Genomic DNA, 25099 nt, shown 5'->3' with positions numbered 1-25099 from the left:
AATCCATGATGACCATCCAGTTACACACCAAACAGCAGAACCAAGGGTGGGTAGGCCAGGCTATAAGCTGATGGTCTTTCTGAGCTGTGCTTCCATTGCCCTGTCTCTGGATACACTAACTCCAGGGCCATCTTCTTTTCTTTTTTCCTTTATTTTTCCAAGGATGGCAAAGCATTCTTGAAGACTTGCTATTCTCTTGACCAGAGATTTTTTATGTTTATGAAAAATCTGAAAATCAGAGAGAGCCCAAAAAATAACAATCATTTCAAACCAGAGACAATGAATTTTTTCCTTCATTTATTCAAAGTCACTGCAGGAAGTAAACACTAAAAGATTAAAAAACAAAACAAAAAAATTCACACTGCAGTATGTACAATTTCATGACATCACATGAAGAAATTAAATTTCTAATAAAAATGACAAATTATATTACTGAGCAGATTGCATCAAAATTGGTTGTGTAAACCCCAGAATTCATACCAGGAACGGTAGTGTGCCTGTATTCCAGAACCCTGGAAAACTCCTGGCACATGTTTCCAATGGGATTAAAAAATTCATGAAAGTAGTTGTGTGAACTCTTTAGTTTGAAAAGTGGTTGACTTGATTTAAAAAGTTTTAAGACCCTTGGATTCAAAGCATTCTTCCACAAAGCTTAAACCAGAAATCATGTCCAGAAATGGGATACTGTTATGTTGGGATGAACATCTGATCTGACTTGTTAAGACATTTTACCAAATGCACAGATGCACAGGGTCCCCCATGCACTTTTCATGCAGCAGGTAATCACAACTTAAATAAAAGGCTTATTCTATACATTTGTCCAGACTTGCAACTGTATACATACATGCACAATTTTTAAACCTGTCTGATTATATTTACACTTGTACATGGAATATACAGAAACCAAAGAGATTAAAAGGCTTTTCTGCTGTATTAGAACAATACAAAATATGTATTTTTTTATTAAGGAAATCACTATTTACATCACCTTTAAAAACCAATTTTAACATCTTCATGTAACAAGTCAATATATATATATATACATATTATATATATATATATATATATGTAAAATATATACTCTCACCAGTTTGCTCTTCTGTAAGATGCAGCAGAGAGCAAACAGGTAATGCTACCTTACTGATGTCAACGAGAGCTGTAGTACCCTTTCACAAGCGACTTTGTTAAGAAGAAATTGTCCAGATATCTAAAATAGTCCTTGAAAATGTGTATATGTGCATCCTTGTATCTACATATGCATAAACGAAGTGCATTTAGGGATGTATGCCCTTTCTCACCACTCTTCTTTAAGATAGTACTAAACTCAAATTGGGGACACTCTCTAGTATGTCAGAACAGCCTTCTTCTTGGTCGGGTTTATCTATATACGACATATCTTCATTTCTTTGACTGCTGACAATAACCACCACCAAAAAACAACCAACCAACCAGAGGAAGGAAACAAAAAAAAATACAATGTTGGCCCTTGATCTTCTTTTTCCTGATCTAAATTTCACTCCCTTGTAAAAGCCCATTTTCCCCGAACCAAGGGGGAACAATGGCAGTTTTTCTAGCATACTTCTAAGGCTCCAGAACTTTCAGAAAAAAATGACTTGTTTTAAAAGCTTATACAGTGTAGATAGTAAGACTGTCAGAGAATAAAGATGGGATGCAGTTGAATATCTTCACTGGCCAGTGAAATTTTCATGACATGGCATAATATTCACTCCTATTATTTTTTAATATATTCAGTAACTATTTACAAATCATTCTGAGAAAAAAAATAATCATTTAGGGTTTTAGATCATATTAGGAAATAACGCCCATTTTTAATATAAAAATCTTAGAAACAACTTCAAGCAGAACAATTTCAAATAGATTTTCTTCTAATTAATAGTTGATTATATAACAGTTTTTTGGTAGGTCAGTTGCTACCTGGGTTCACAATTAAAACCAAATCTATCTGGTGAATGAACTGTGGATGGTAAAAAATGAACTGAAAAACATGGATGTGTTTCAAGACAGAAACCCCATGTGGCTCAATAATATATTAAGTTCTTCCAAGAAAACATCAATGTTTCCTTTTAATCACTATTTTAAAATAACAGATCAGATGGAGTGACTGTGTACAACTCTGCCATGTATATATGCCCTTTACGTTTTTGTTTAAGCAATCTGAGTTTAGTGCCTTTCTTGGGTGTGAAATGTGTTTTCATCTTTGCCAGCACTGTTCTTAGGACAATGGTTTTCACAGAAGTTAAGGATGTATTCAGGAGGAGTTGCCAAACCATCCTGGAATCACCTGAGTTTGGTAAGTGGCCCTGTTATTCCATCCCTAAGGCTAATTAAGTAGATGTTACTCATTGGAACACACAAGTAATCACATATTTTTCCTGAGATGTTGAGCCAGATATGAAAGTTGTCCCCTCCACCCGATTTTTTTTTTTGTCATAAAAAGTATTCGGAACCCGATTTCCAAAGATATAACAGTAATAATATGAAGTACAATATTGCAAATTTTGAGTTGACGTGTGACTACATTGGGGAAAATATAGGCATCAAATAGTTTGTTTACAATCCTGTTTTCTGAGAAAAGTCGTAAGCAGTGGTTTCAATTTTCAAAATCCAAATTTCAGTGTGCAGAAGAAACCCCTAGGGAGTGTATTAAGATGCAGAAGGAAGACTCCCAGGTCCACTCCGCAGAGAATTCTTGTTTGGTAGATCGGAGATGCTGCCTGGGAATCTGCATTTTAAAGCAAGTGCTCTGGACGATGCTAATGCAGGTGGTCTGAGTCCAGCTTTAAGAAACCCTGGTCGTCAGACTCACAGGTACCACAGAGATGCTGAGAAGTGGCTTTTACAAGACATGGTGAAAACTGTCCAAAGAAAAGCCATTTTGCTTGTTAAAAACAACTTATTTCAGTTATTTAGGAAACCACCTGAAGATAAACGTTAACTTTCCTAATTCTGTAAAAGGAGGAATATTAATTTAGTAAAGTAGTTAAAATACAAAAATGGAAATCTGCCATTTTTTAAGATCTATCAAACTTCCACCAATTGTAATCAATTTTTACCAAGTAGTACAAGGTTTAAAGAGATACAGAATATTGAAAAGGATTGGGGAAGGGCAGACACATTGAGGAATCACAAAACCCCTTTCAAGAGTCAAAAATAATTTTTTTTTTAGCAAAAGTGAAAAATGTAAGCATATATTTTTCTAATTTGTTTTGGAACTGAATGAGAAATGAAACAGCACTAGGTTTTTTAAATTCAATAATTACCCTTTAAAGAGTTATTATTTAATAATGTGGACTTTAAAAAATGTGTTATGTAGGTTGCTTCTGAAAAGCAAAATCAAGTACCCTAATAAAGGCAGCAATGCATTAATCTGCTGGATGGAGATTTGTATTTTAATTTATGCCTATTACCTGTGATTAAAAATAGAATTATCGCTCATGGGCTACTCACAGTTGTTGTCTGATGCATACAGAAGGTGTCAAACCAATGGCTAGTTCGGCAGCTTCCTCATGACATTTAACATGAAGCAAAAAGTAGTCTGCATATTTAAACATCACCATCAACCAATACTTTTCAAAACGAAAGTTTCAATTATACCATGCTTTTCTCAAATCATGCGCTTATTTATACAGATCTCAAGTTCATATTCGTTAGTTTTAAAAAGATCCAAAGGTGGATGGCAGGTCCATTTTATTCTGATTCCTTTTTTATTGTTAGCATGTTTCCCAGAAGTCCATAAACTTCTCCATTTGCGCTGTGCGGGTGAGAAGCATTATTTCCCATATGGCTATTATAAGTGCTCCTTAAATTAAAGAAAGAAGCTTTAGTTTCTGCAGCAGGAAGTAACTCTTCTTTGATTGTAACCTGTGAGATACTTTCAGCAGATGAAGGCTCCCTCCAAATGTCCCTGTCCTGTGTTTCTCGACTGGTAACAGAGTTGCCTCCTTTCTGGAGCATGTAATAGAGTATTGGGTTGGTTTTGGTCAGTCTCGGAGAGTCTTTTTCATACTCATTCTTGTCCACATCTGTGATAACCCACTTAATGGGTCCCTTCTCACTGGGCATGGAACACCCATTCACAAGCCCAGCTTCTGGTCTAGACCCTGTGCAGCCCAAGTGCTCTGGGAAAGGAGGGCTCAGGGGGGCCTTGCCGACACCTGGGTATGGAAATGTCCTGTTGTCCATGCAACCGCCGGGCTGAGCGGCACCGTACATCAGTCCATTTAGAGAAGCAATGCTGAATTCAGGCTTGCTGTTGGTCGCATTGTTTCTGTGGCCTTTCTTCTTACTGTCAGCCACAGAGTTACTCCTGTGCTGAGACAAATCTCTCACGCAGTTTTCTGAGAGGAGCAGCTGTTTCAGGACGTTGAAGCTTTTGCTCTCTCTGGTCCAATTCCTGGGCTCACTTTCGCTGGCCGAACCGTGACTGGCAGGATGCTTAAACTCAAGATCACTTCTGCTAAGTTTCAGCTCTTGCTGGTTAAGCAAGGACCCATAGAGCACCTCCGGAGCACTGTGACTGTTTGCAGCATCGACTATGCTATTTTTCATCTTTTTAAAGGGGTTTTCTAACGGCTCGGTGTAAAGCTTCCGTTTCTTAGGGACCATGCAAAGGTTCCTCGATTCTACAAGTGTCAGTTCACTGTTTCTGTGACTGCTGTCCAGCTCATCAGCCAGGTGACTGTCTTGATTTTGTCTCAGCAATCGACTCAGCAGACCGTTCTTTGAGAAAGAAAAACCCTGAGGTGAGCCGGGCTCTGGTTTCAAGTCCTCGGATGCTGGTAAGGCAGGGGCGCTTCTCCGCACGGGAGGGGCCACCCCTAAGAAGGGCGCGCCCGGAGCCTCGTGACTCAAGTGCATGCCCGTGGCATGCGGATGTAAGTCATCGCAAGGCTCAGATTTTATTTTCACCATCAGTATTTGTTCACTTAAAGCTCTATCTGTATGTTCCTGAGTGCTCTCATCTCTTAAGGGCATCTTCTCTTTCTTTTCGGCCTTCCCTTTGTTGGGATTTCCCAGCAGTAACTGGAGGACGGTGCGCCTTTCAAGCAGATTTTCTATTTCAGACCCAGAGAGTCCTGGTTCAGGACCGATTGTGTGGCTGCCGAATGCTTTCTTCTCTTCAGCTGCACTGGTTTTATTGGCTAGCAGAGGGCTGTTCAGTCTGTCAATCATACCTGCAGGTTTTTCTGTGTTCACACCCAGCAGCTGTTTACTGGGTCTCTGCTCTTCCCCTGACATGGAGGACTGCATTCCACATTGCGCTAAATTTTGTAACAGTTTACTGGCACTGAAAGTGGCCGAGTTTTGTGCACCTTCATGTTGGATGGCTTTCTCCCCCTGCGATTCTTTGCTTTTTGTAAGGTCCATCAGGTGGTTCGAGGCGGTATTCGCTGGCTTTTCAGGCTGGGGGCCGCAGGTATATGGTGGGGAATTCCATTTGATGACCACAGAGTGTTGGGAAAGGTTGATGGGAGAGTCGGCTTTGGTGGATGCAAGTAACGGTGGAGTGCTCACGGGAGTAGTCCTGTTGGTGCTGGGGCTTTCTATTACAGACGTGCGCGTGTAATTCTGTGTGCTGAACTTTGCCTCATCGCTGTGTGCTTCCTGAGGGCTGCTGTTTCTTTCCACGTTTTCTTCATTCTTATGGCCAAGCAGCAACTGAAGAAGGGTGACCTTCTGGTGCGGATTTAGCTTAGAATTCTTTGAGGTATCTTGATCTTCTTTGACGTCAACTTCGGGGACTTTTGGATCCCACGTGTTGAGCAAGGACTGAGTTAAGTTGTCCAGAGAAACAGGCTGGTCGGGTTCGGGTTTTTCTATCCGGTGTTTGCAAGACAAGTCTATGGGGACACAGTTGGAGTAAGAACTTTCATCACCACTGCTCTCATCGGTAAAGCTGGGATTGTGATCTGAGTAGTCATCAATAGTTGTAGGGGTGCTGCCCTCCTCAAAAATGCTTCCTCTCTCACTGTGACTGTGTCCGTTCATCGGCTTGGGTATGGTCTGGCTTTTAAGAAGATGTAAAAGCAAACTGTTATTAGCAGCCTGTTTTATATTGTTTCTTTCCAGGGAGTTCTTATAGCCTGCATTTTTGGGGGAAGAAGGGACAATACCCATTGGATTCTGAAATGCCGTACTTTTGCTAGCCATTACTTTGTTTGCTGATGTTCTTGCCTGACCATTAAGATGGCCTGACATGCCTTTGGAGAGCTGGAAACTGCCCATGTCCTTCTGGCCATTTTCTTGTAATCTGGCCATGGCAGCAAGTCTTTCGCTTGCTGCCTGGTTTGCATTTTGTGTTTTTAAAGCATGTTCTCGAGAATACTGCTGTAAATGGGCTTCGCTGGAGAGAAGAAGTGCTAGTTGGCTACAAGCAACACTGGGTTTGGGTGAAGTGGCAGGACTAGCCCTTTTCTCCACCATGCTTGCGACAGCCTGTAATCTTGCGGCACAAGACAAGGGTTCGCTCATGACCTTTGTTCCGCTCTGCCCAACGTGATGAGGTGACTCTATGAACCGATCTCTGATGAGGGTTTTCGTGACATCAGGGACACTGGTATCGGGCTTTTGATCTTTAGCTTTGCTTTTCTTCAACAGAGTTTTTAAGTGACTCGATGCAACCCCATAGCACCTTAAATCTTTCTCCACTTTTAAAGAATTATGACTCAGGGCGTATCCTTGCTCCTTGAGGCTCTGCCTAATTTGTTGTGACAGGGCAACAGTCTGCAGCCTGGAGCTGAACGACTGAAGCAGAGAGGCCAGTACCTTGCTGTCCTGCTTGCCTTTAGGCGCACTGTCAGCCATGCCAGCCAGCAGAGCCTCCTTCTTTACGTTTAAATTTACGATGGAATCAGACAGCCTCTTCCGCTTTGCTGCGTTCCAGTCCTCAGAAGACTGCAAGAGTCTGGCTTTTTTGAGGTGCAGCATGCCAGATCCCTGATACGTGTGCGTGCTGAGAACTGGACCATCCCGCTGACAGGTGGGAAACGCACTACCAGAAATGTTAAAGTTCTGATCGTCTTCATTACGCCCAGCAGACGCTTTGTCAACGGCAGTACCTGACCCCTCTGCTGCCTGATGCATTAGTAATCCTTCTAGGTAAGTTAGAACAACAGAATCCTGGTGCACATCAGAGCCAAGCTCTTCTCCATGAGTCATGTTCAATAGAAGTGCTCACGAGGGCTTGGTTTCTATTCACTTTGAGGAATGGTTTTCTGCAGGGGAGCGGGGGGAGAGATGTAACTTCAATAAGTGAGTGTTGGTTTATCACCTTCCATAGTAATTAGATAGAGGTATGCGGTTCCATTCCGACCAGGATTACTGCTGGCTGGCAATGATGAGACAAAAGGCAGGCAGACTGTGGCGGAGTCTGACCTCAGAGCTGGGAACTCCCAAACAAGAAACAGCAGAACTCCTCTAGATACAGAGCTGCCGTGGCAAGCAGACAGAATCCTCAGTGAATACACTGCTTTTCCTTCTTCATCTTCTGTTCCCCAGTAAACACATATATCAGTGTTCTAAAAAATAAAGAGAAAATAGTTATGAAGATGAAGAATTAGAATTATTGCTATGATACCTGTAGGCAAAAAATACAGCACTTGTAAGTGTCTATGTGTGTATATAGACATATATACAATATAGATATGTATGCACTGCAGAGCTTCCTTATTAGTTAATTGTCATTGCTATCAAATTGGAAATCTCTACTGGAAATCCTATGGATTAATCCATATTGTTAAAAAGATCTAATCAGTTAGAGAAAATACTTTAATGTTCTGTAACTGTCTTACAAGCCCACCAAAGTTTTTGAATTCTCATGAACACCTTTCTGCAAAGTTGTATGAATGGTAAGTCTCTTCTACAGCACCACAGCTCTATGAGGGGCTGGAATGAGCTTCCGTACATTACTAGGAGCTTTGGAAGGAACAAGAGAAGTACGAAAAAAGGAAAAGAGATCTTTGTGACATGAACTCATCAAATGAGTTAGATGTGGGGTTGAGCATCAAAAGAATTGATGCTTTTGAACTGTGGTGTTGGAGAAGACTCTTGAGAGTCCCTTGGACTGCAAGGAGATCCAACCAGTCCATCCTAAAGGAGATCAGTCCTGGGTGTTCATTGGAAGGACTGATGTTGAAGCTGAAACTCCAATCCTTTGGCCACCTGATGCGAAGAGCTGACTCATTTGAAAACACCCTGATGCTGGGAAAGACTGAATGGGGGAGGAGAAGGGGATGACAGAGGATGAGATGGCTGGATGGCATCACCAACTCGGTGGACATGGGTTTGGGTGAACTCCAGCAGTTGGTGATGGACAGGGAGGCCTGGCGAGCTGCGGTTCATGGGGTCACAAGGAGTCGGACATGACTGAGCAACTGAACTGAACTGAATTAGGGAACTTGCACCATTTTTAGCTTAGAAAATATGATTGTGTGCTCAGTCCTGTCTTACTCTTTGCAACCCCATGGACTATATAGCCTGCCTGGCTCTTCTGTCCATGTAACGTTCCTGGCCAGAATACGGGAGTGGGTTGTCATTTCCTACTTCAGGAGATCTTCCTGACCCAGGGATCAAATCCACATCTCCTGCATTGGTAAGTGGATTCTTTACCACTGAGCCACCTTGAAAGCCTTGTAACACATAAAAGACTATGTATATAAACTAAGCTATCACTTTACCCCGTAGAAAATTGGATAGGAAACAAATTTAGGATAGAATTGAAGAGGAATAATGGCTTCCAGAAAACTCTAAGTTAAAGTGGTTATTTTTCATTAATTTCTTTGAAAAGAAAATTCTATAAACAGCACCGATTACATGAAGCAAGCAAGATAAAGAGCTTTTCATAGATACCTGTATTTTCAACTTTCTAAGGTTAAAATAATTTGATTTAAAGCTAGTATTAACCCAACATTTTCTTTTTGTGGAAAGGCAGTCATATGATTTCTGAATCTCCAACATATGGCTGGCCTGCTTGATTTTTATATACCTGTTACTTAACGCTGCCACGTGATGTACTCTACCTGAGCACAGTCAATTACAAATAACTCAGCGTCAACACACATTTAAAAATTAGGTTTCTTTGGAGATTTACAAGCAATATATTTAGCAACTAGAATATTTCATAAAATGCTGTGATTCACTGCCTTGTCAGTGAATCTAATGGTTTATTTTTAACTTCCATAGCGATTTTATTAGAGCTTGTATACACATCATTTTCAAAATATTCAATACTCTCTTCATAAACAAAATAAGGAAGAAACTTGACTTGTAGGACAAATACTTAAGTGATTTGTGTGGGAAGGGAACAGAATTAACCAAAACATTTGGTTTCTGGAAGGTAAGAAGTACCAAACAAAGGGGGAGTAAAAGTACTGAGGGGCAGAAGAAAATAGGAAAAAACAAAAACAGATGAAGGACTCACAAATTTTGCAACTCTCAAAAGCTTTAGAAAGAAAAATGTAGTTTAGAAACTAACATATTAATACCTTCTTGAAGCATTAGGTTGGTAGGAATGACAGGCAAAATGAAGAAAGATTTCTTTAAGGAACACTGAAAATACATACATATTTATATATGTGAATGGGGGAAAATATAAAACCTACCCAGTGATAAATTAGAAGCTGGATGAAGAACATCTGTTTCAACTTAGTTGCCATTTGTATAGGGTGATTCCATTAAATTCTTAGAAAAATATTTTCTGGTTTTAACAAAAAAATTAGTGTAACACTGTACCAAGAAATGACTTAATTTTGATTTTGGAACTATAATTCTAAATCAAAATCAACTATTTATAATTTTAACAAATTCATTTAACCTGCAGTATACCAAGAATAGTAGTCATCACCATTTACTATCTGTGTCCAATGAACATTTCATTACTATTTAAGTCAGTTTGTGAATAATTTACGGAATAGTAAAGAGACAATGGAAAACAACTTCACTAGAATTTTTCATGAGAATTTACACATAGCAAACCCAATTCTTAATTCTATATTTTCCTGGTTTTGAAGGACAACATATCTGAAATGGGCAAAGGCATTTTGGAACTGATAGCTTAACTACTGTCATGCATGAACCTGTAAGTACTTTGTAAATATCGATTCTAGATTTCAAAAACATGTCTAAAAGGTTCTAAACTTCTTTTTGTATTTGTATTAATATAATTCAAAATGTGCTAACTTTGGAAACTTTGACAACTCAAAATTTTACTGAGGACAGGAGGATAGAAATCTTCCTTGTTACAGAATTACAAAATATTTTTTGTTTTTAGATTTATTAATACCACTTATATCATTTCCAGGTCATTTATCTTCTTTCAGTTTCTTTTATTACACACCTGCCTTGTGTACTTATCAACTTCTGAACTGTTTCAAAAAATGTGGGTGTGTCAGCATCATAAAAGCAAGCCAGGGCAGGTGAGGTTCCTGTCACAAAATACTGAGTGATGAAGTCCTGCCTATTAAGCAACTAACTTAATACTGCAGGAGAAAAATACTGTGTTTCCTTTTTGCTTTAGAACTATATTGTTATGGCAACTAGGTGAAGTGATGGATATGTTAACTAACCTTACTCTGGTAATCATATATGTAGCACATCACCACATTATACACCTTATAAAGTGTGATACATAAATTACGTATCTATTAAGCTGGGGGCGGGGAAGGGACCATACTGTTCACTCACTGACCCTTAAGTTTGAGAAAACTCATCTAGGATACTGTCATCTGAAGACATAGCTGGAGATGTTGCGTATACACTCAATGTCACCATCATCAATTGTGTCTGGAATGCTACTATCAGTCTCTGCATTCATCCACTAATTCACCTAATTGAAGCATCTTCGTATGCCAACTTTCTTCTCTTTAACATTAGGGACGGAAGATAGAAAATACTGAATTCTCTACTATATTTGCTAAAAATTCAAAACCAAAAGACAACAAAGATAGTCTCCAGACATTTTCTTTTTACGCTCTTGAAAGATAATACAGTATTAATGGGCTATGCTATTAAAAAGTTGAAGATAATACAATAATGATGACATTTCACTACTGCATTATCCTTTTAGGCACTTTCATTAAGTTCCTTTGGCTTATTATTTTAGTCTTTATATCCCACAGTTGGAAACAAATGATGAATTAATTTCCAAAATCATAAAAGGTCAAAATGATGAAAGATATATAGGAAAAATACAGTCACTAAGATTCCATAGTCTATGTTCGATTTATAAAAAGTTCAGATGGACACATGTTAATGGCAAGATACAATGTTTTTCCCATTCAATGAATTTTACATTCATTGAAACTTTAAAAAAGAATAAAAGTCATATAATACAATCCTTCCTACCAAACAACTTCAAACCAAAACTGAGTCCAAAGAACCCTGACAGTATACCAAAGGTTGATGCATTTCAAGATAATTTAATAAAATTCATGTATAACCATTTACAATATTAAAATCACAAATGAAATCTTTCTCTTATTAATTTAAAATTGTTTATAAGCATAAAAAATCTCTTAAAAATTGAGATTTTACTGGTTCACTAGCATGCAGTAAAAACAATTGTTGTTGTGGCAGAACATTATTAGAAAATAATAATAAAATCAAACTAAACCATAAAAGAATTCCATGGAATCTTGGCCCTATGCATAGATAGATTTTGGTTTAGAGTTTTAATAGATAAAAGACAGTTGTAAATAATATGCATAATAACAATTCCCAACTAGGTGTACTACTGATTCTCTGAGATAAAATATTTCCACTGAAGCACGGGTTTACATTTTCCATTTGAAAATTAAGCAAAGGGAAAGTTCACTGAATTTTTAAACCCTTTTAAAAATGGTAAAATCCAAGTAAAAAGATTTTATTTTTATAAATGAAGAATGGTCTTTCTCTAGCTGTTTTTAAGGAAGGGATTCAGTAACTCACTTGCAATCAAATTCCCCATTAAAAACACATTTCAATGATTAACACCTATGAAGTCACTTCATATTTATTTAAATGATATCTAATGAATACCTCATGACTTCCAACTGTTTTCATGAAATCTCCTCTAATTTCTTCTGCATTATCAAGTGACACCTGTTTGAGTATTGAATTTAAAGGTATTTCTGCAATGCCACTTTAATGAGCACTTGGATTCTTGGCTCTGGTTCCTGGAAATGCAGAAGGAATTGAAAGGCTACTCCTATTGGGCAATATTACCTAAATTTCACTGTAGATGATTTTGGCGATGCAATATGCAAAAGGAAAGACAAAGAGTAAGATGTTTCAGCAAGCATTAGAAGAAAAATATGTAAGTACCAAGACAATTGCAAAGTCCTAATTATTGAAACGTTTTACCTAAGCAATACAAAATCCAGGTAAATGATTCAGAGAACCCTTGGTGTTCTCCAAGGTGAGACTTTGAAAGAAAGTTTTAACAGTTAAACAACGAAAAAAAAAAAAAAAAGAAAAGCTTATCAAGTAACACCAAACATTTTATGCAAATAGATGAGATTAGCTTTCTAAACCAAGGGTCAATGAAAAGTTAGACTATATATGGAATATTACTGAGCCCTTAAAAAGAATTCATTTGAATCAGTTCTAATGAGATGGATGAAACTGGAGCCCATTATACAGAGTGAAGTAAGCCAGAAAGATAAAGACCAATACAGTATACTAACACATATATATGGAATTTAGAAAGATGGTAACGATAACCCTATATGCAAAACACAAAAAGAGACACAGATGTACAGAATAGACTTTTGGACTCTGTGGGAGAAGGTGAGGGTGGGATGTTCAGAAAGAACAGCATCGAAACAAGTATATACTATCAAGGGTGAAACAGGTCACCAGCCCAGGTTGGATGCCTGAGACGGGTGCTCAGGGCTGGTGCACTGGGAAGACCCAGAGGGACGGGATGGAGAGGGAGGCGGGAGCGGGGATCGGGATGGGGAACACATGTAAATCCATGGCTGATTCATGTCAATGCATGGCAAAAACCACTACAATATTGTAAAGTAATTAGCCTCTAACTAATAAAAATAAATCGAAAAAAAATGGAATATATAAAATCCAACACTTAGTGTCACAGAACAAGAAAAAAAAAAGTACAATTTCAAATAACAGTCTTGGGATGTCACTGAAAGGTGAAAACTACAGTGTATCTTCCATCATAAATGAAAAGTTTGGGGAAAAAAATTTTACAAGTAAAAGAAATGCTCAATTGTTGTCACTTTATAGCTGGGAATCATAATGAGCACAGTAAGGGTGGAGCCTGGAGTTTTACTTATCAGAATATAATTTCTTGAAAAATAAATAAAAACTAGTGTATATAATTTAAATTGCAAGATAATAATTTTCCTCATGGTAGTATCTATTGAAAGATGACTGTGTGATTGTTCAATTTCATGGGTGCCAAGAAAATCAACTTACCTAAACACATTTTGCTCAACTGAGGGCCTCAACATTTAAAATTAGACCACAAGAGTTTCTTGCCCTTTCCCAGGGGTTCTCGTTTCAGATGTAAATACTCTTCAGAGATCCGTAACAGAAGCGACGGACACTCATGAGTAAAACAGCTGCCCAGACTGCTCTCCACTGCAACCTGAGGGACTTACATATTTTTGCCCAAGGCCAAATCTGCTTATACCTTCCAGGTCCATCAGCTTTAACCTGCTGTCAGCTGCTTCCATAGGAGGGAAATAGTGTCACTCCCATTCCCTAGTAAGAGGCTCACTAGGAGACACTAGTGGTTGACTGACTCAAGTGTCCAACAGAAGGACATACGAATCTGAGGACCTCTTCAACTCTAAAATTCTATTTCTATGACTCAAAGTAATTTATCAAATTACAGTTGATAAAAATGACAAGCATTTTAACCAGAAGGATGATATGCTGTCATAAAAGCTGTGGAAACAGCTCTGACCAATATGTTTTATAGTCTTTTTAGTGAATTTCAGGGGAAAGAAATGATTTTGAAATAGCCATACACCATACCCATTCAATCCCCCAGTTATTTATCTTCACTACTTTCTTTACTGGGGAACAGAATTTCAAACATGTTTATTTAAAAGCTAAACATGAGCTTATATTCAAACTGGAGCTGTGCTTATCTCCTAAAGACTATATACTGAATAAAATTCAATAGTGAAGATTTAAGACCCTTGGTGACAGAGATAAGTGCATGAGAGAGGTAAAATAATTGTCCTGGCAACAGAAACAAGTATTTCCTGTAAATTATATGGCAAAATAAAGAAGAGCTTCTCTGTTCTGAATTAGTCTCAGAAGGCTTATGCTATGAGTTGGATTCAATAAATCCACTATTCATTTTATTTGCCTCCCTAGTTTATAGAAAAATGAAATTTACAATCAAAATTAAGAGTATTCAAGTTAGAGATTTTAAGTTAAAAAAGTTCATAGAATCAAAGAAAGGAGCTAGAGAATTAGACAATTTCTGTTCCAAAATGAAACACCCTCATGGATGCTGTGCTGCATTATCTTGCAAACAGGGAAACCAGAATATTTTTAAAGAAAATTAATTCTAACTCTAGGTTTTAAAAAATCCAGGAGGATAATTATTCTATGATAAAGAGTACCTGTGATATTTATTTAGAATTAATATTAATAATGTCTGTTCACTGTCTTCAGTTAAACAATAGTTTCTCTGAAGAAACATAAAATAATTATTAAGAAATTATTTGTTGGCACATAAGTGTAGAAAAAAAGGGTTTAAATGTAAAACTAACAGGGTTGCTGCTGCTGCTGCTAATCTTTTCCAATTGCTCTTCAAAGTAACTGGTGCTTTCTATCAGATTGGAAAATCCTAATAATTTCTAATCTCTATCCAAATATGAAATATAATGGAAAATGGTGCTTTCTTCTCCTGAAATTGTTTATAGTGTGTACACACACACACACACACACACACACACACACACACATACATCCTTTGAGACTGGAGCATGAATCCTATTAAACTCAACTATACTTTCCCCATTCCTAAAATAGATTTGACATACAGACATAAGCACAAGGTCAAGGTCATAGCTCAGTAAGAAAGATTACCAACAGAACTGATGTAACAGCTGGCCTCTGATCAAAGCTCCTGGGGTTTTGGTACACTAGGAGACACTCTGCCTTTACTCACAGGGTACACCCTGTTTTAAAGATGTTCCCATCTTTGAAGACAAGATCTTCATGCACTTTTTGTTACAAAGTACGTTCTGTTAAAACTGCTGTACTGGATCAAGGAATAAAAAAAAACAACTAGTGTATGTGTGTTTCAGAATCATGAGTTTTTAGGTATATGTATATTCATGCTTAAATATTTATGTATTCATGTTATAACTGATCCCTGCTACATGACAAATTTGAAATTAATTTAACTTACAGGTTCCTGAATCCACCATGCTCCCCCAGACCTCCAAGCCTTTGTACCCGCTAAAATGGAAACTGTCTACTGCTCAACATCTTGGGTCACTTCTTCTCAAATACCGATTTAACTAATAAAAGTTGGTTCAACCAGAAAAACTTTACAATGTATCCATAGTCTTCCATGATAATTTCCAAATTATCCATATAGGAAGAAACTTTGGTTAACAACAGCAGCAACAAAAATGATTCTTAATGGAGTATATTAATTAATAGTGTGATTATCTAATAAAAACATGCCTTTTGTTTCAGCTGTTCAAGCAAAAAACTTAATTTATCTTAAATTACATTTATGAAACCAAGAGTATGTGATGAATGTTCTTACTGAACCATTTTGATCAAGAAATTATTTTTAAGAATGCATAAAATGCATTCTTAATGTTGGGGTAAATTTATAATAGAAATGCTTTCCTTGTTAAATTAAGTATCATCTGCTGTAGCTTTATATAATTTGCAAATTATTATACATGAACATATAAATGTTATCAGTTTTTCATTTTGCAAAATTGTTTCTGAAGAATTAAATAGGTTTGAATGAAAATACCAGAATTGCACCATCCTAGAAGATTTGCTACTGTCTTGATAACAAAGAAAAAAGGACAAAAATATTTATAAAATTAAATACCACTGCAAATGGAACTTTCTTTACCAGGCTGAAGCAGACCATGAGTTTATCAAAATTACCAGTAATGGGCACCGATTTGTACAACAAACTTTGATAACAAAATCTGTTGATATATTTTCTATTTTAAAACAAACAGAATTACTTGTAAAATATACTAAAGTCTATTTAGAGGAATCACTCATCAATTAATAAATATGTCCTGGGTGAAAGTGTTGCCCTGCTGGGTGAACTTTGCTTTTCCAGAAAAGGTATAAACATCACGATATCCCACTTGCCCATAATGGCCCAGAACACAAAGTTTTCTAGATTAAGGGTATTGGTCTGTGGCAGAGAGCCATCACTACAGACACAATCCACGGACAGAGAGACACAGCGATGATATGTGTGGGAACGGAAAAAGTCAATGAACCTAACAGGTTCCTGCCCCAGGGAATTAATAAGCAAAACAACAAGAATATGCACAATGTACCTGGAGAATCTCCATGTCTTTAAATATTAACAGGTAACATTAAAATATGGTTTTTCCTCTAAGTAGATGAAACTACTGGCATGCCGTTAGTACGCTATTTACTTTCAATGGTTTCATTTTGAATGTGAAACTGCCACCCATGCCTTTCCACAATGTCTCTTTTGCTCATCGGTTCACATAAGGACACAACTTAGCTTAGCCACTAAACAACACACAAGCAAATGTCTGAAGTCAGGCACTACTGCAGTCAGACTGCCAGTAACTGCCTGTCTGAGACCCAGCTTTGCTGGTGCCAAAGTCTCAGGCAAGCTCAGTCCCTGAGCCGGGCAGTTGGTATAACCTCAGTCATGGCACGTGACACTCAGCTAGAGATTGGGGTGCAGGTAGTGAGGAGGCTTTACAAGAGGCTACTACGAGTTGGAGAAGAAACAGCAAGAATAGTCTAGGTCTGTGCCTTCCTGGCTTCATTTCTTGGACTAAAAATATTTCAGATCATTACCTTTTAAGGTAATTAAGATCATTAGAAACAGCTGCTACTATGAGCATCACTTAATACTATGTACTATGAGCATCATTTAATAAAATTGAAACATGTTAACATTGAAAAATGAAATACTTTAGCTCTGTGAGAATTTCTATTATATACCTCATTTTTCTTATTTTCTTTCTTTTCATTTTGGTGGAGACAGAATGGTGACATGTGGACTGGCACATATAGATACCATACTGACACTTCTCTGTTTAGTAGTTTGTTCAATGCCAATATCAATTACTTACATTCTTATATCAATATTTCCTCTATTTATATTTTGTTTTATTGTTCTGATATCTATCATGCTTTCAATTGTAAAACTTATGTAAAATGAATGATTTGTTTTACTGTAATTAAATTCTTGTCATTACATGTGTGTGTGTGTGTGCGTTCTCAGTCATGTTCAACTCTTTGTGATGCCATGGACTGTATAGCCTGCCAGGCTCCTCTGTCCATAGAATTTTCCAGGCAAGAATAATGGAGTGGGTTGCCATTTCCTACTCCAGGGGATATTCCAGACCCAGGGATCGAACCTGCATCTCTTGCATCCCTGCACTGGCAGGCTGATTCTTTACCACTGCACCAAGCTGGGAAGACCTGTCATTACACATGAGATGATGACTAAGACACAACAGTGGGAAAAATAAGAAAGAAATGAACCTTTTGCTCCATATCCTTTCCTCTTTTCACTCACACAATTCCGACCATCATCAACATTTGATAAAATATATCATAATTAAAAATGCATCACAGAATGATGTTCCAGTGGCTCATAATCAAGCTAAAGGAATCAGGTATCTTTTCTATTCTCTAAGTCTCAGCTGAGGCCACACCCTCTTCCTCCTTGGGCAACTTTCCCTAAACTACACAGGCTGAAACACATTTCTCATCTCTGGGACTTCACAGAACTCAATAGATCTTTCAATCATTTCATTACAAAACTATTTTATGTAGCTTATGAATGGCCATCAGCTGGAATGTAAACTTCTTCTGAACAAGGATTACACTTTTGTCATCTTACATCCTAGCACCTGGCAGAGACAGCACTCCCAACAGAACACCAAGTCAAACTCCTAAAGCCTCAGACTATAAAACGAAGGGTGGGCTGTCATAACTGTAAGGTACTTTAAGATTGAAGGCAGTATGATAATGCTATTATAATGTTTGGTTTCAAATTCAAGACATCACCCACTCCCCTGAATGTAACAAAAAATTTTACAAAATTAAAGAGTAATAAAGTATTTTATTCTACACAAGAAGTTCTGTGGTTTTGGAAAACATGTGCACATTCTGTTAGAAAAACCTCAAGATCTAGATATTTATAAGTGAATCTTTAACATCTGTTTATAAAAAAAAAGATCATTCAGTTTCCTTTAATCAGGGTCTTCCTGGCTAAGGTTTATAAGACCTACTATACTCACAGACTATAAACAAGAATGAGCAAACATTTCAAAATTCTGGTATCATAAAGCTTTTCATCATTTTCCTCTCCCAAACTACTCATTGCATAGGAAGTTGAATAAAATCTATTTATATTAAACATTTCATTGTTAAATTTTCTTACAATGAAGACTGTATTTAAGAAAGCAGTATCATATTGAAATATTCAATCCTTAAAAACTCAGAAAAACCAAACTCATCCTAAAAAGGACATAGTGATATGGAGAAAGAAAGCGTTTATGAATTAACTTTGCATCATATATTAACCACAACTGAGAAATTATTTCTCTTTGGTCATTTGACAAATAAACCACTGAAGTAGATAATAATTATATACCACACAACGAACCCTTTAAATTGTGTGACAGTGAAAGATGATCAGTTGTGTCCAATTCTTTGCGACCCCATGGACTATACAATTCATGGAATTCTCCAGGCCAGAATACTGGATTGGGTAGCCTTTCCCTTCTCCAGGGGATCTTCCCAACCCAGGGATCAAACCCAGGTCTCCCGCATTGCAGGTGGATTCTTTACCAGCTGAGTCACAAGGGAGGCCCAAGAACACTGGAGTGGGTAGCCTATCCCTTCTCCAGTGGATCTTCCCGACCCAGGAGTCCAACCAGGGTCTCCCGCACTACAGGCAAATTGTTTACCAACTGAGCTATTAGGCTGTGATAAAGACTAAATCAAACTGGTCAAAGCTATCCTTAGGATGATCTTTTTCATCTGAACCTATATTTACTGAAGTGTTTCAAATATGAGCTTGTACTGTGTTTGGCTAAATAAAAACAATATCCTGCCAGAAAGTGATTCAATTAGAATATGTAAAAGTGATCAAATTACTTTTAAAAGACTTTATACCTGAAAATGTGAAAACCAATTAAACAAAACAAACATTATCCAAGCAGGTCTGGAATACTGATGCAAGCAGACTCAACATGTCACTGCCCTGCCTTTTCTACTTCTTCCATATCTGCACGCTGCTATTAGCAGTAATACCAAATCAAGGGAATTCCCTCCCTTAACCTGTGTTGAAGGAGTAAACTTCCCCCACCTGCCTCATGCAGGGTTATCAAATCTAAATGATGTCTTTCAGGTCTGAGGAGGCTAAGAAGTCATGTGGGTTCAGAAAATAGCTAACTTTGATGTAGATGGAGACAAGTCTGAAAACACAATTTTCTAAAATGTATAGCAAGTCTTATGCATTAAAAACAAAATGTATCATACTATGCTCCAAAAGCTACTAAAGCATTTGTTTTAAAGTAATTATATTATCAAATTGAATTTCCTTGCCTATCATAAAATATTGTGGGGATTTTGGGGCAGATACTTTATTCACTGGGACTACTGACTTCTTTTCAAAGCTAAACTGACAAATATTCTAGCCTCCATAACACTGGGAATACAAACTTATGGAACTTGTATAAAAATGGACAGCAGCTAATTGTTATAGAGAAACCTATCTTCCTGCGATGATTCTATCACTAGCTAACATTTTCCTAACAGCAAATGGATTCTACAAATATAATGGGACCAATTAGGAAACAGTTGAAAGGTCACCTGCCTAACCAATCATCCCATGTAATGCTTAAACCCCTTTAAAAACCTGTATGCTAACACTGGTTGTCTAGGTTACTTCTGAAAACCTCCAGTGACCATGGATTGTATTTTAAGGTGGTATTTTTTAGAAACAGATGGCTCTGGGTTCATTTTCTGGCTCTTTCACTTAGCCAACTACATGACTTTGGGCAAGTTAACTACTCTCAAAAGTTTTATTCATAAATAAATAAAAACCAATACCAACTTCATAGAGCCTCTGTGGGGACTAAACCCGACAATGCTCATGTAGTGCTCAGCACAGTGCCAGAGCTCAGGGCGGGTGCTCGGCAAGGATCACCCACTATTCAGAGAACTCATTCCACATTCGCACAACTGCAATAGCATGATATTCGTCCTTGCACTGGACTATAATCTGTCTCCTTTACACTGATCATTAGTCCTTTGGGGGCCACAGAAAACAAGGCTAATCCTTCAATTATCCTTCAAACATTAGAAACGTTATTCCACTGACTAAATCCATCACCTTGTTAAGGTCTAGATAAGACAGTTAAATTCCATTGTTGAAGGAGTCTAGCAAAGGACAAACAAAGGAATACACACACATGCACCTGGGCACCCGTCTGCAAGGATGACATTCTTTATAAATTCCTGACGGGCCAAAGTAGCATATAAATACTCCTGGGAGCTCTCCACCACAGACTGCTGGCTCCTACTGAGGTTGTTCTTGTTTAGTTGCTAAGTCGTGTCTGACTCTTTGCAATCCCATGGTCTGTAGCCCACTGGGATCCTCTGTCCATGGGATTTCCCAGGCAGGAACACTGGATTGGGCTGCTATCTCCTTCTCCAGGGGATCTTCCCAAACCAGAGATCGAACCTGCATCTTCTGTATTACATGTGGATTCTTTACGACTGAGTTACCAGGGAAGCCCCTTACTGAGTTTACTGTATATTAAAAAAAAAAAAAAAAACACACCTGCTCTCTCCCAAGTGCTTTAGGCCTTATTTCCTTCTCCAATGAAATACCAAATTATGCTTTCTTTGATTCTTCTCCTGAGGCTGGTTAATATTATACTGGTATTACATTCATTCCCATTTTAACATACAAGCAATTGAGTGACTGGCCAGTAAGTGGTTCATCCAAAACCAACTGAGGTTCTTCTGAGTTCCAGCCTTCCCTGCGAGTTTAACATTGCCATGGACTATAACAATGAGTTTGAAAACATTTGGCAAAGCAAATGACTTTATAGCACCTGTAGAACTCTGGATTACTTTTCCAACTCTAAAATCTGTGTTTGTTGCTGCTCTTGCTTTTATCAGAAAGACCACATAGCACAGTGGTTGAGAGAACAGTCTTTGGATTCCTGACTCTGACATTTGTCAGTGGGGAGCTCTGGTCAAGACCCTGATGCTGGGAAAGATTGAAGAAGGAGACAACAGAGGATGAGATGGTTGGAGGCATTACTGACTCGATGGACATGAGTTTGAGCAAACTCCGGGAGTTGGTAATGGACAGGGAAGCCTGGCATGCTGCAGTCCATGGGGTCACAAACAGTTGGACATGACTGAGCAAGTGAACAGAACTGAACTCTGATCAAGTGACCAGTGCATTCTGGGGCTTGGTTTCTTTAACTGTAAAATTGAAATCATAATAGTATCTACCTCCTCAAGCTGTTCTATGACATGGAATGGAAATCGCCTGGCATTTTCTAAGCATGAGATTAACATTAAAATTCTACCGACAGAGCCGAGGCTAGGGGACTTTATCAAATTTTCTTCACTTTCCAGTCACCCCACATAAAGCTCCTTGAGAGCTGAGACATCATCTTTGGTATTTGTATCTCCATGCCTGATATTGTCTGTTATATGCTTGAACATATTCTATATACATCCTGAAAAACTAAAAAAATAGTTTAGACACGCATTTTAATAATCTAGCTAATAAATTCTTTAACTTTGTGATTTTGTAAGACATGTTTACTTAAGCCAAAGGGTCATTCATTTCATGTACAAAAGATGCCTATCATTTTTTCCTTCCCTGGACTTTTTCCATGAAGAACCTATTCCCTGATCCCTAGCCCCAGAAAATGGACCACATTGAGAATGTGACTAAACAGGACCAATTCCTTTCATCTCTTGGCATATGTAATTCAGAGACTGAAAACCTTCATTTTTAGGTTGCTTTAATGAGGCCACATTTCACAGCTCATACAGAGGAGTCAGTATGCTGAGAGAAAAGAATGAAGGAGGTGCAGAGACAGAAGCAGAATGAGGAGGGCAAAAAGGAAGAGAGAGAGAACAGGCAGCAAGGAGCTGATGAATGGTTTTCCAGTTTCAAGGAAGTGCAATACTCTCCTATCACTGGATTCCTGAAGAGCCTACTACCTGCCTCTAATAAATCTCCCTCTACTTGAGCTTTGTTAAATAGGCTTCTTTCTGTTCCATGCAAAGGCAGCATCCCTAAGCTACTGCAGTAATACTATATGAGGCAAACCATGCCCTCAAATCCATGGTTTAAAGACTTCTGCAAGTACCAACACTCTTTTCCCTCACTTTTCCTACAGAACCTCCACCTCATGTACTAGGTCTACGTCCAATGCATATCTCTGATTTTCAAATGGGGAGAGCGATACAAGGAGGTAAAGAAGATGTTCAAGGTCACACTGAGAGTTTGCAGGGACAGAGCTAATAACAGAATTTCAGATTTCTTATTCCCTAGGGCCTGAACTAACCAATAAACCAGCTGCCTTCCTTGATGAAACTAAAGTATGCCAATTATCCAAACTGTGTAGGAAACACTGACCAAAACAGGGGTTAATTGGACATTGGTTGCTTCAATTCCACAAGCAGCTCTTTCCCTGAGTTACCCTGGGAGTGAAGAACATATCTTTTGCGGGGATGGGAAGGAGGCCAGCACAGGCCATCTGGCTGAACATGTCCTTTTGTCAAGTTATCCGTGCAGTGGTGTGAAACTTACTGATGTTGAAGAACTTTACAGTTTAATTTATCATTTTGCTACTCTATTGAATTTACAAGTAGATAAATCTTTATTCTCATATTAGCCAAGCAGTTTAACTGACTCTAAAGTTCTTGAATCTACATGAACATATATATTCTATACGGTGTGCAGGCAGAGGAGACTGAAATGTTCTGACGTTAAAGACAATATCTTATATTCGAAAAGAGAACAATTAGACCATTAGAAAAGAAATGAAGACTCATTTTTTTTGCATGAAAAGTAAAACAAAATATTGATCTTTCTTCAATCAAGGAAAAAAGGAATCACAAAAGACACAGATGAGCCAATTTCCTTGTCCATCTTTCTGACTTCTTCCGTATTGTAATTTTGCTAAGACAACACATTTGGACTATTAGATTCAAGATTGCTTCCTAAGACCTCAGAGTCAGAATCCATCAACTGGGTTCAACTCATGACTATAGTGCCACTAGCCAAGGGCATAATCAAGAGCTGTTCCAGTTCTTAAATATGTATTTTTTTCCTCCGTCCCTTCTTTCTTCTTGACTTTCTCTACCCCTCCCAACCTCTCAAATGGTTTACTTTCTTCTTTCCCTCTTTTAACTCCTAAGTGTTTAATTCCACCTGATTTATTCATGCTACTGAGGACATTCAACACTACAAAGGTTCCTGAGACTGACATCAAGACCACATTCATATTCTCTATGTTGGGAAATGTGGATGGGATGGGATGGGGTGGGTTATTAATACTGAATCATGCAAGTATCAATGCCCAACTCTGGGTCAGACTAGAATTGTCCAAACCCTGAATGATGAGCCTTGAGCAAGGTTCAAGGCCTTGAGAATGAATGGATGATAGAGAGACTGCCTTTGCCTAATATACAAACTAGGTACTACGGTTATTAGTTAGAAGAGGGTATGTGTCCATGCTAGGAAGCTAAGGTGGGAACTAGATAAGCAGTAATAAAATCTTAAGGGAGATGCTGGTATTCCAACTCTATGTATGAACAGACTGGAAAATAAATTCTTAAAGTGGAACCCAGGACAAAAGCTGGTAGATGGGTTGTAGTGAAGTTGGCAAGGAAATAAAGACCAGATGGTTCTTGCTCAGAGGGCTAAATAGTAAAATATCACATAAGGGGGATCTTGATTTGGCTACCTCTACCATCTCCAGCAAATTATGCCCCTAAATAGGCAAGACATCTAGCTGCAGGCAGCATCACACTCTTTTGATGCCTGCAATCGAAGTTCATCAGTGAAGCTGGGTGGTGAGAAGCCAGGTTACTCTGGGTCAGGTACGGCCAGGTTATGTCTAAGGTTCCAGGTGCTTCTTTAATGTCATTTACTGGGTTTCAACTGGTCTCCAATTCTTCTTAAATAAACTTTGGTGGCTCCTGGCCCTAGATAACAGCCTTGGCTCCAAAAGTTTCAACAATTGCCCAAAGGAAGGAGTCAGAAATAACCAATATCCCATGGTAGAATAAACGAGAAAAAGAGGCAGAAGGTTCCACAGCTACAGTTCTCCAACTACATCTCATTCAAATCCTTCCTGCATGAGGTAAAACACTTCTTTTCAAGAAGAGCTGGGTGGGGTCAACAGGGAGAAGACACTGAACTAACTCCCCAAACTCCAGGGCTATGAGAGATACAGAGGAAAGACAAAAAGTAACCATGTGTTATGATTTTTTTTGTGCCTCACTTTACTTGTTGAGAAGCATTAGGCTCAACAAGATCCTCTTTAAGATTCTATTGCATTTCCCTGGAGCTAGTTACTTTAGCTCCTTATCTTGAAGCCCTTCTTGAGAATGTTCTTGGTATGGCTAAGCACAATCACTCTGCCTTTCTATTTCTTCTCTTGTCATTTAGAGTTGATGCTCCTTTCAGGGCTAAGTATGTATTCCCATTCTAGATAGAATTAAATGCCTTCTTTCATCCCATCCTCCCCCTTTTGCCCACAGAAAGAAGACTTTTATAAGTTTTGTGCATTTTGATACAGGAACAGAAATGGTTTATGTTTCTGTATTATATTTACATAAGAGAATATTATTTAAATTTCCAAATCAAAAA

At 38.1% G+C, this 25099-nt stretch overlaps 1 protein-coding gene across 7 annotated transcripts in view; it reads right to left on the bottom strand.

The window, feature by feature from the left end:
• Positions 1-280: 280 nt before the first annotated feature.
• NRIP1 (nuclear receptor interacting protein 1) overlaps positions 281-25099 on the bottom strand; it is a 95310-nt gene continuing 70491 nt past the window's right edge. For all 7 annotated transcript variants that reach the window (XM_061134288.1, XM_061134286.1, XM_061134290.1 and 4 more), the window contains one exon: positions 281-7538. In XM_061134288.1, the coding sequence (XP_060990271.1) occupies positions 3709-7179 (3471 nt within the window). In that variant the 5' untranslated portion in view covers positions 7180-7538 and the 3' untranslated portion in view covers positions 281-3708. The remainder of the gene's footprint in view (positions 7539-25099) is intronic.

This window comes from Dama dama, chromosome 31 (assembly GCF_033118175.1).
Source record: "Dama dama isolate Ldn47 chromosome 31, ASM3311817v1, whole genome shotgun sequence".
In the NCBI taxonomy this organism is placed as follows: Eukaryota; Metazoa; Chordata; class Mammalia; order Artiodactyla; family Cervidae; genus Dama; species Dama dama.
The sequence above is the reverse complement of the archived record's forward strand: the minus strand, read 5'-3'. Positions and strand labels throughout refer to the sequence as shown.